The sequence below is a fragment of the Oncorhynchus mykiss genome, chromosome 30 (genome assembly GCF_057628025.1).
Source record: "Oncorhynchus mykiss isolate SJ-2025 chromosome 30, ASM5762802v1, whole genome shotgun sequence".
NCBI classification, from domain to species: Eukaryota; Metazoa; Chordata; class Actinopteri; order Salmoniformes; family Salmonidae; genus Oncorhynchus; species Oncorhynchus mykiss.
Window position 1 is genome coordinate 37,860,407 of NC_143051.1, and position 12,338 is coordinate 37,872,744.

The window sequence follows — 12,338 nt, forward strand, 5'->3', positions numbered from 1 at the left end:
TTGGCTTTGAAACCTCCAATGTTTTCCACTCAGTTTCAACCTGTTCAAATTGATTGATCACAGTGAGCTGAGTTTTAAAATGATTACAATGTACAGTACATTATGGCATGATACTCTTGCATTTGCATTGTTGTCAGTGTTGAGGGACAATAGCGCGCTGAGCACAAGGACATTAGCGAGTTGGGTCCTGCCAACGCTTGTCCAGAGCGCAAGAGCAGATGACCGTGACCCGCCGTTCACGTACAATTTGACTGCGGTCATGACTCATGGACTGCCGGTATGGCTGTAATACGGTCACCGCAAAAGCAATAGCCATGCATTGTGTAGGACTGCATTCCCTATATTCTCTTTAACTGTCATAGACAAAGAGTGTGAGCTTATTTGCTTCTACTCTACAGTATTCCCACAACTGGTGTGATTTCTGACAAGGACTTCATAGACCAGTGTGTTCAGAAGAGGTGATTTGTAACATTCCATTAGCGATCCAGGTTTGAGGACCATTAAGGCTGCCTGATAAAATTCAAAGGCCCTTCATACCTCATAGCCTGTAAGTATTATCAGGACAGCTGAGAGAAGCACTTCACCTTCTTTGCGTAATCATGTGGTGATGGTGGTGGGGGCGGGGGTCTAGAGATAAAAACAGAATTTGAGCCAGGTAGCTGACACATGGCAAAAATTTTGCAGCAGCAGAGGCACTGTACCTGGATCTTCCCTCGCTTTGCATGTTGCTGGGCATTTGTATTCTGTGTACCCAGCATCTGACACACCTGCTGGCTAAACCCTGGCACACGGAGCAGCAGTACTGTCCACTGCCTACAGATATAGACATGTTAGGATGTAGGTTAGGAAGTTCGGATCCCTTGTGCAGATTGACTGAATCCATTGCTGCTAAACAGCAACACCTGCAACTGCTGCTAGCCTATTTTCCGACAGGGCAATATCTGCTGCTGCTAAAACGACTGACGACAGTACTGAGTGCAGGCATGTCTGGCTGTCTTAAATGCTCTGTGCTTCTCTCCCACCACCCTGGACTAAGTACACAACAGGGAACAGAGTGAAACTTCAGATGCCAACCTAGGTGGGAAAGTGACGAGATAACACAGGGAGCCATTTTAAAAGGTTTTCCTGTAACAAGGCTGGTAAAAAAAAAAATTGCCCCATTAAGCATCTGATTACAGTACAGAGAGATATGTCGGGAGCTGTGAGGAAGAGCAGGGTAGTATTTTATTCACAGCACTTCAGTGCACAGTTTACAGGGCGGGCAGCCCCCCCCCCCCCCCCAAAGAATGAGGCTCCGCCGAGAGAGGAGCGTGGGCGATAAATCTTACAGAATCGGCAGGTAGTAACTCACGGTGAAAGAGGTTGTGATTTCAACAGCAGGTCCTGTTGGTAAACCGTATGATCATTGGCAGTCATGTGGAATCCCTCAAGTTAAAAGCACACTGGTTGCTGCCGATGCATGACAGACCGGAGAGCGCTGGGGAGGCTTATGAAACGGTACGGTCCATGGTGCTTTCTCATCTAACCCCCCAACCACTAGAACACCAGAGTCTAGGCCTATATCTACAGTGCATTCAGAAAGCATTCAGATCCCTTCCCATTTTCCACATTTAATTACAGCCTTATTCTACAACGGATTAAATAAAAAAAAAAGAGAAGCAATGAGGTCTAAGAAATTGTCCATAGCGCTCCAAGACAGGATTGCGTTGAGACACAGATCTGGGGAAGGGTACCATGAAGTGTCGGCAGCATTTTAGGTCCCCAAGAACACAGTGGCCTCCATTATATTTAAACTGAAAAAGTTTGGAACCACCAAGACACTTCCTAGAGCTGGCCGCTCATACAAACAGCCATCCAGGGAGAAGAGCCTTGGTCAGGGAGCTAGCCAAGAACCCAATGGTCACTGACAGAGCTCCAGAGTTCATCTGTGGAGATGGAGAACCTTCCAGAAGGACAACCATCTCTACAGAACTCCACCAATTAAGCCTTTTTCGTAGATTGGCCAGACAGAAGCCACTCAAAGTAAAAGACACAACACAGCCCGACTGGAGTTTGCTGAAAGTCACAGAGAGATCCTTGATGGAAACCTGCACCAGAGCTCTTAGGACCTCAGACTGGGGTGAAGGTTCAGCTTCCAACAGGACAATGACCCTAAGCACATAGCCAAGACACAGGAGTAGCTTCGGGACAAGTCTCTAAATGTCCTTCAGTGGCCTAGCCAGAGCCCAGACTTGAACCCGATCGAACATCTCTGGAGAGACCTGAAAATACCTGTACAGCGACACGCCAAGTCCAACCTGACAGATTAAGAGGATCTACAGGCAAGAATGGGAGAAACTCCCCAAATACAGGTGTGCCAAGCTTGTAGTGTCATACCCAAGAAGTATGAGTACTAAGTAAAGGGTCAGAATACTTAAGTAATCCTGATATTTCTGGGGGGGGGGGGGGCAACGACTATTTAATCCATTGTAGAATAAGGATGTAATGTAACAAAATGTGTAAAAGGTCAAGGGGTCTGAATACTTTCCGAAAGCACTGTATATGCAATGTGTTTTTCCCACCTGGTTGGTTTTCAAATTGGGATGATTTAAGCTTGATCACAGCAGGGAATATGTTAAACTTACTGTGCCCCCCACGATCCTCCCCAAGGGGTACCATGACCGCTCGTCAAACCAGTTGAGGAACTCGTAAAACCCATTTGTGGTCAGGTGATGTGTTGACCTGTAGTTGAACCTGTGGAGAGAGAAGATGGCTTAAGTTGGTACCAAGGCAAATAACAGTGGCACAAAGCAGGCAGCTAGTACAAATATCTCAGACATTTGTTGAATGTGCAAACAAATATTCATTTTGAAAGAATAGCCTTATTATTTCCATATTCTACAAAAAAAGGCAGCCAATGTCCCAGCCCAAAGAGTTAAGTGACAACAGAAAGCAGGTAGGCCTAGACCTACCTGTTACATCCTTGAAGAGTCCACTGCTAGTACAAGAATGGACAATTCCCAACCATCTGACACTACCGAGACATCCCAAACATCCAACCAGAACATAGTTGGATTGGTTTGCTTGACATCTCAACTCTTGAAACATCTAGTTCACATTTAATTCTCCCAAAAAAAAGGATGGTGAAATGTCTGCTCAAAGCCACGTTTCGTGCATACAGATTAATACGTGGTTGCTTGCTTAGATTCCATGCTAGGCCATGAGTTAGAATAATATCTGAAATCTATCTATGGCTCAGCGTGATAGTGCAAGGCAGTGGTTTTAGATGAAGTGAAAAACAAAAACTGTTTTATATGTAGGGGACAGTTGATGTAACCAGAGTGAAATACACTTCATGAGTCATTGTTGTGCAATCAATGTGATGCACCCGTGGCTCTGAAATAAGCACATCCATCCTTGTGATAGATCACGCTTGTCTGCAGAAACAGCCCTGACACGGGTATGTCAGCAATCCCCAAGCACAATAAATAGCAGCATCCTTCCCTAATACTGCCTCCATAGCAGATGATTCAAGAGGCAAGAGATTTGAGTGGAGGGGGGAGGATGATGGCCAGCACACAGTCACTGAACTGTTGGGAGACACGAGCAGCTCACAGACTCACACAAATGTCTGGCGTGTGGAGAAGCTCATTAAAATCACTGCAAGGTGCGTTTTCCTTTTACACAACTCACCTGAAGGACATGTATCTGCAGGTGAGGAAAGGAGAAGGCCAACATCATTTCCTTTAATAAAGCACTTGGTGGCCTAATTCTAGGTTCCCATGCAACCTTTCTACGCAAGTAAAGTTAATGTCGGACATAAATGTCATTACAGGGCTAATGGAAACAGAGCAAACGTTGGTATAATTGTCAAAAAAGCGACAAAAAACAAAATACACGACACAAGGTGGGATATCAAAGTAAATCATCATAGCAAAGTAAACTTGGGAGTCACACAACGACGTGTAGTCCTCCCACTATGACTTGACAGGAAAGCATGCAGTTTATTAGGTTACAGATTTAATCAAATTACGATGAACTTTACAGGGTGGTGAAAGTGCAAGGTTATGAGCTTGATGCTCCTTTCCAATAAATATCGAGGGTCTTATTCTGGTGACATGATGTCCATAACAATCTCATGTAGGCTACACATGCGCTGTTGGCTAGACTGTACATGCCAATAGCAAGGTGGGCACACTCGCTACATAACGCAATAAGTGTGAGGGAACTTTCAGTAGAGTTGAAAATGCGATTGAAACCCATTTAACTTAAATAATATTTCGGTACATGGAACTGTAACCGCAAAGGGTATTTTTGTGCACAACATCGTCACACACAGCCTTTTATCTGCAACAAGTCAATTTGAAGGAAACATAGCTAGCGTATTTTCTGGGTTTGTGTTTTAAAAAAATCTTTTATCATCTTCTCTGTTTGGACACATGGGAGATTTAACGTTTTGGCGCTTCTACATGGATTTCTGGTATTGAGGAAAGAGGCTTTGAACAGTATGACAAAAGCCAGTGAGGAACAAAGAAGAAAAAGGATGTAAACGAACACTATTCATACTCGCAGGGCTGGTGCACTCCCTGTCGCAGCTTCACTTTCAAGTAGAATATGACATGCCCTCGCTTATGGCTCATTCACATCACTCACTGACTGACAAGTTCAGTGAGACCAAGCTACTGGTGCGCACGCACACACACACACACACACACACCTATTGCAGTGAACGTAATGACCATTGACAAGCTGGCTCATTCACAGTGAGGAACTAAGACTGCTTGAGCCACAGGGATAAACATTCCGATCACATTACTCCATAACCCGGACTCGTGAGGTCTAAGACCCGACACGAGCAGCTCACACAAACATCCCAAAATGGCTGGCATGTGGAGGAGCTCAAAAATCGCTCCGTGGCGCTTTTTCTTCTACACGATTCACCTGAATGTCTGCAGATGGGGAAAGGAGGCGCCAAAATCCTTTGCTAAAAGTGCCTGGTGGCCAAATTCTAGTTAATAACCAGGTTTCCGTGCAACCTTTTTTTTGTGTGGCTCAAGCATTCAGATCACATTACTCGATAACCTTGAACTCAGCGTGAGGTCCGAGACCAGACTTCTTCACAAGTTTGTCCAGCTGGAACAAAAATCACAACACTGAGCAATAGCCAGCAAAACCAGTGTTTCTTTCTCCAACGTTGGTGCAGGGAGAGACCAGAATGGGTCAAATGCAGCCAGGTAAAAAGAGCAACCCAGCAGAGAGCCCGTATCGCCGCAAGTTAACCACTCATTCCCCACTCAGAAAACCTATTGTTTGTCAACTGTCAAAGCGCAGAGGCGGAAATAAAGAGAACCACAGAAAGCACTTAAAATACTTCACCCGCTGCCTCGCCTTCGTCACAAAAACACATTTTCCAATGAGCTCATTGAGAGCAGATCCGAGCTTGTCACTTTGATGAGGATAATGTGGCCGGCCAAGCGCATTAGCAATTTAATGCATAATTGCCTAGTCGGTCCCGGCTGACAGAACATCACTGCATCACAAACTAGTGAGCAGGTGAGCGTCAAAAAACACCTACCATTTAAATTCCTTCTGGCCTCAGGATTTTGTCTAACGTGTCAACTCTGGAGCAAATCTCATTGTAAAATGAAAATTACTCACAGCATCTTGTGCATTTGAGGATGCCCTCAAGGGTCAAAACTCATTTTGAGGTTACCCATTGTTACAAAGCCCCCATTCACTGCAAGAAAAACATGGAATCCTTTGTGATTTATGACCCGGTAATGCCTCGCACTTTGGTAACCACAATCAAATGCATCATTGGTTTTCCTGCCCTGCTCCTGGGTAAATGACCAAACTGACTTTAGTTCCAGGAGTGCACTTGCCACCTTGTCTAGGCCTAGTGTGACAGTTTAGGGAATTAACCACACAGTGGTACCAAATACCAACTTCACACACCTATGGCAGGTATTTTGTAATTTCAGATAGACAGAAAGGGGGGGGGCATTGTATTGGGTGAGAAATGCAAATAAATGCCCCATAGAATTCATATGGACCAACAAATCCATACTTGTATTCTGACTCCTGCATAAGAGTGACAGGCCTTCAAAACAGATAGAGAAAATGAGGTTAGGAGTAATATTCTGAGAGTTGCCACCTAAAGTTGCCACCTAAAGTAGCCAGGGTGCCTGGCCCACCATCATTTGAATAACAGAATTACAACTATGTACAGTTGAAGTCAGAAGATTACATACACCTTAGCCAAATACATTTAAACTCAGTTTCACAATTCCTGACATTTAATCCTAGTACAAATTCCTGTCTCAGGTCAGTGAGGGTCACCACTATTTTAAGAATGTGAAATGTCAGAAAAATTGTAGAATGATTTCAGCTTTTATTTCTTTCATCACATTCCCAGTGGGTCAGAAGTTTACGTTGAGTGTTTGGTAGCACTGCCTTTAAATTGTTTAACTTGGGTCAAACGTTTTGAGTAGCCTTCCACAAGCTTTCCACAATAAGTTGGGTGAATTTTGGCCCATTCCTCGTGACAGAGCTGGTGTAATTGAGTCAGGTTTGTAGGCCTCCTTGCTCGCACATGCTTTTTCAGTTCTGCCCACAAATGTTCTATTGGATTGAGGTCAGGGCTTTGTGATGGCCACGCCAATACCTTGACTGTTGTCCTTAAGCCATTTTGCCACAACTTTGGAAGTATGCATGGGGTCATTGTCCATTTGGAAGACCCATTTGCGACCAAGCTTTTAACTTCCTAAATCAAATCAAATCAAATTTTATTTGTCACATACACATGGTTAGCAGATGTTAATGCGAGTGTAGCGAAATGCTTGTGCTTCTAGTTCCGACAATGCAGTAATAACAAGTAATCTAACTAACAATTCCAAAACTACTGTCTTGTACACAGTGTAAGGGGATAAAGAATATGTACATAAGGATATATGAATGAGTGATGGTACAGAGCAGCATAGGCAAGATACAGTAGATGGTATCGGGTACAGTATGTACAAATGAGATGAGTATGTAAACAAAGTGGCATAGTATAGTATAAAGTGGCTAGTGATACATGTATTACATAAGGATACCGTCGATGATATAGAGTACAGTATATACGTATGCATATGAGATGAATAATGTAGGGTAAGTAACATTTATATAAGGTAGCATTGTTTAAAGTGGCTAGTGATATATTTACATCATTTCCCATCAATTCCCATTATTAAAGTGGCTGGAGTTGAGTCAGTGTCAGTGTGTTGGCAGCAGCCACTCAGTGTTAGTGGTGGCTGTTTAACAGTCTGATGGCCTTGAGATAGAAGCTGTTTTTCAGTCTCTCGGTCCCAGCTTTGATGCACCTGTACTGACCTCGCCTTCTGGATGATAGCGGGGTGAACAGGCAGTGGCTCGGGTGGTTGATGTCCTTGATGATCTTTATGGCCTTCCTGTGACATCGGGTGGTGTAGGTGTCCTGGAGGGCAGGTAGTTTGCCCCCGGTGATGCGTTGTGCAGACCTCACTACCCTCTGGAGAGCCTTACGGTTGAGGAATTTCTTCAGCCTCCTGAGGTTGAAGAGGCGCTGCTGCGCCTTCTTCACGATGCTGTCTGTGTGAGTGGACCAATTCAGTTTGTCTGTGATGTGTATGCCGAGGAACTTAAAACTTGCTACCCTCTCCACTACTGTTCCATCGATGTGGATAGGGGGGTGTTCCCTCTGCTGTTTCCTGAAGTCCACAATCATCTCCTTAGTTTTGTTGACGTTGAGTGTGAGGTTGTTTTCCTGACACCACACTCCGAGGGCCCTCACCTCCTCCCTGTAGGCCGTCTCATCGTTGTTGGTAATCAAGCCTACCACTGTTGTGTCGTCCGCAAACTTGATGATTGAGTTGGAGGCGTGCGTGGCCACGCAGTCGTGGGTGAACAGGGAGTACAGGAGAGGGCTCAGAACGCAACCTTGTGGGGCCCCAGTGTTGAGGATCAGCGGGGAGGAGATGTTGTTGCCTACCCTCACCACCTGGGGGCGGCCCGTCAGGAAGTCCAGTACCCAGTTGCACAGGGCGGGGTCGAGACCCAGGGTCTCGAGCTTGATGACGAGCTTGGAGGGTACTATGGTGTTGAATGCCGAGCTGTAGTCGATGAACAGCATTCTCACATAGGTATTCCTCTTGTCCAGATGGGTTAGGGCAGTGTGCAGTGTGGTTGAGATTGCATCGTCTGTGGACCTATTTGGGCGGTAAGCAAATTGGAGTGGGTCTAGGGTGTCAGGTAGGGTGGAGGTGATATGGTCCTTGACTAGTCTCTCAAAGCACTTCATGATGACGGATGTGAGTGCTACGGGGCGGTAGTCATTTAGCTCAGTTACCTTAGCTTTCTTGGGAACAGGAACAATGGTGGCCCTCTTGAAGCATGTGGGAACAGCAGACTGGTATAGGGATTGATTGAATATGTCCGTAAACACACCGGCCAGCTGGTCTGCGCATGCTCTGAGGGCGCGGCTGGGGATGCCATCTGGGCCTGCAGCCTTGCGAGGGTTAACACGTTTAAATGTCTTACTCACCTCGGCTGCAGTGAAGGAGAGACCGCATGTTTTCGTTGCAGGCCGTGTCAGTGGCACTGTATTGTCCTCAAAGCGGGCAAAAAAGTTATTTAGTCTGCCTGGGAGCAAGACATCCTGGTCCGTGACTGGGCTGGGTTTCTTCCTGTAGTCCGTGATTGACTGTAGACCCTGCCACATGCCTCTTGTGTCTGAGCCGTTGAATTGAGATTCTACTTTGTCTCTGTACTGGCGCTTAGCTTGTTTGATAGCCTTGCGGAGGGAATAGCTGCACTGTTTGTATTCGGTCATGTTACCAGACACCTTGCCCTGATTAAAAGCAGTGGTTCGCGCTTTCAGTTTCACACGAATGCTGCCATCAATCCACGGTTTCTGGTTAGGGAATGTTTTAATCGTTGCTATGGGAACGACATCTTCAACGCACGTTCTAATGAACTCGCACACCGAATCAGCGTATTCGTCAATGTTGTTATCTGACGCAATACGAAACATCTCCCAGTCCACGTGATGGAAGCAGTCTTGGAGTGTGGAGTCAGCTTGGTCGGACCAGCGTTGGACAGACCTCAGCGTGGGAGCCTCTTGTTTTAGTTTCTGTCTGTAGGCAGGGATCAACAAAATGGAGTCGTGGTCAGCTTTTCCGAAAGGGGGGCGGGGCAGGGCCTTATATGCGTCGCGGAAGTTAGAGTAACAATGGTCCAAGGTCTTTCCTCCCCTGGTTGCGCAATCGATATGCTGATAAAATTTGGGGAGTCTTGTTTTCAGATTAGCCTTGTTAAAATCCCCAGCTACAATGAATGCAGCCTCCGGATAAATTGTTTCCAGTTTGCAGAGAGTTAAATAAAGTTCGTTCAGAGCCATCGATGTGTCTGCTTGGGGGGGGATATATACGGCTGTGATTATAATCGAAGAGAATTCTCTTGGTAGATAATGCGGTCTACATTTGATTGTGAGGAATTCTAAATCAGGTGAACAGAAGGATTTGAGTTCCTGTATGTTTCTTTCATCGCACCATGTCACGTTAGTCATAAGGCATACGCCCCCGCCCCTCTTTTTACCAGAAAGATGTTTTTTCCTGTCTGCGCGATGCGTGGAGAAACCTGTTGGCTGCACCACTTCGGATAGCGTCTCTCCAGTAAGCCACGTTTCCGTGAAGCAAAGAACGTTACAGTCTCTGATGTCCCTCTGGAATGCTACCCTTGCTCGGATTTCATCAACCTTGTTGTCAAGAGACTGGACATTGGCAAGAAGAATGCTAGGGAGTGGTGCGCGCTGTGCCCGTCTCCGGAGTCTGACCAGAAGACCGCCTCGTTTCCCTCTCTTTCGGAGTCGTTTTTTTGGGTCGCTGCATAGGATCCACTCCGTTGTCCTGTTTGTAAGGCAGAACACAGGATCCGCGTCGCGAAAAACATATTCTTGGTCGTACTGATGGTGAGTTGATGCTGATCTTATATTCAGTAGTTCTTCTCGACTGTATGTAATGAAACCTAAGATGACCTGGGGTACTAATGTAAGAAATAACACGTAAAAAAACAAAAAACTGCATAGTTTCCTAGGAACGCGAAGCGAGGCGGCCATCTCTGTCGGCGCCGGAAGTCAGTTACTGACTAATGTCTTGAGATATTGTGGATATATATTGAAGCAACTTCTCTCCCTCATGATGCCATCTATTTTGTGAAGTGCACCATTCCGTCCTGCAGCAAAGCACCCCCACAACATGATGCTGCCACCCCCATGCTTCACGGTTGGGATGGTGTTCTTCGGCTTGCAAGCTGCCCCCTTTTTCCTCCAAACATAACGATGGTCATTACGCCAAAGAGTTCTATTTTTGTTTCATCAGACCAGAGGACATTTCTCCAAAGTACAATATTTGTCCCCATGTGCAGTTGCAAACTGTAGTCAGGATTTTTTTTAATGGTGGTTTTGGAGCAGTGGCTTCTTCCTTGCTGAGCGGCCTTTCAGTCAGTGTATGTCAATATAGGACTCGTTTTACTGTGGATATATATACTTTTGTACCCGTTTCCTCCAGCATCTTCACAAGGTCCTTTGCTGTTGCTCTGGGATTGATTTGCACTTTGCGCACCAAAGTACGTTCATCTCTAGGAGGCGAAACGCATCTCCTTCCTGAGCGGTATGACGGCTGCGTGGTCCCATGGTGTTTATACTTGCGTACCATTGTTTGTACAGATGAACGTGGTACCTTCAGGCATTTGGAAATTGCTCCCAAGAATGAACCAGACTCTGAGGTCAATTTCTTTTTCCTGAGGTCTTAGCTGATTTCTTTTGATTGTGGAATCCTTACAGTAGGCTCTAAGAGACCCATGGGCGATTAAGGACCGCCAGGCAAGGCTCATGCAGTGGACCCAGTCTTGGCTACTTTCCATCCGACTCAATGGCACTCGGGGATGCCCCACCCGCTAGTCAGGACTGTGCACATACAGCCTGTTCCCCTTCTGACCGCATGCTCACATGACCATGCTGGTGGAAGAGGGTGGCACTGGTTTACTGGACAAGAGCCAAAACTAATAATACTGTAGTGTCCAACAGATACGACAGAAGCAGGACAAGAAGACGTTTTGGTGAATGATGAGGGATATTCCTATAGTTTCACATGACATGGTTAAATTACTGAGCTCCGTGCTCTTTGACCGATTAAATAATTGCATTGTGGAAGTTTGATGGCAATATCGTGCAGATGCTACAAGAAATTAGTTAATTCTGGATTTAAAATGTTAGCTGTAATTACTTAATCAAGCCTGTATACTGGTGAGCAAGTTAAGTCACTGCTGATGTAGTGGTGTTTACATGAACAAGAGCAGGAAAGAAAAAAATATTACGAGGGCTCGACAATAGTCAGACAAGAATATAGGTAAAAGTTGTCAGAATGGCCAAGTCATTTTAAATAAAATTCACAAACAAATTAGGCTACTCGGATCTGAATTGCCGGTTGTAAAACTGTACATCTCAAGCGCTCAGAATTAGTTAGGCTTCTCCTCTATCATATACTGGCCATGTAAAATATTCCTAGAAATGTGTTTACATCCCTGTTAGTGATTATTTCTTCTTTGCCAAGATAATCCAGCGACCTGACAGGTGTGGCATATCAAGCTGATTAAACGGCATTAACATTATAGGTGCACCTTGTGCTGGGAACAATTCTAAAATGTGCAATTGCTTGCAATAGGCATGCTGACTGCAGAAATGTCCAGAAAATGTAATGTTCATTTCTCAAACAAGTCGCCTCAAACATTTTTTTTTGTTCCGGAATAGGCAGTACATTCAACCATCCTCACAACCACAGACCACGTGTATGGCATCGTGTGGGCGTGTTTTCTGATGTCAACGTTGTGAAAAGAGCGGCCCATGGTAGAGGTGGGGTTACGGTATGGGCCAGCATAAGCTACGAACACCACAACTGCATTTTACTGATGGCAAATTGAACGCAGAGATACCATGACACGATCCTGGGGCCCATTGTCGTGCCATTCATCTGCCGCCATCACCTCATGTTTCAGCATGATAATGCAAGGCCCCATGTTGTAAGGATAACCCACTGAGCATGTTTGGAATGCTTTGGATCGACGTATACGACAGGGTGTCCGAGTTCCCGCCAATATCCAGCAACTTCGCACAGCCATTGAAGAGGAGTGGGACAACATTCCACAGGCCCCAATCAACAGCCTGATCAAATCTATGCAAAGGAGAGATCGCACCGCATGAGGCAAATGGTGGTCACATCAGGTACTGACCGGTTTTCTGATCCACGCGTTAACCTATTTTTAAAATCTGTGACCAACAGATGCAT

The 12,338-nt window shown here is 45.5% G+C and overlaps 1 protein-coding gene across 2 annotated transcripts in view; it reads right to left on the reverse strand.

Moving 5' to 3' along the window:
• The window catches only part of LOC110488472 (dolichyl-diphosphooligosaccharide--protein glycosyltransferase subunit STT3B), a 95,413-nt gene that overhangs the window by 38,479 nt on the left and 44,596 nt on the right, over positions 1-12,338 (reverse strand). Inside the window, exons 1-2 of one of the 2 annotated variants that reach the window (XM_090228212.1) lie at positions 2,952-3,060; positions 2,625-2,733 (exon numbers count right to left, since the gene is read on the reverse strand). Coding sequence is in view for 1 of the 2 variants with exons in the window: in XM_036970671.2 (XP_036826566.1) it covers positions 2,625-2,733 (109 nt within the window). In the remaining variant the exon portion in view is untranslated. Of the gene's footprint in view, positions 1-2,624; positions 2,734-2,951; positions 3,061-12,338 lie in introns of those variants that run through there. The other variant, XM_036970671.2, reaches the window with a different exon arrangement.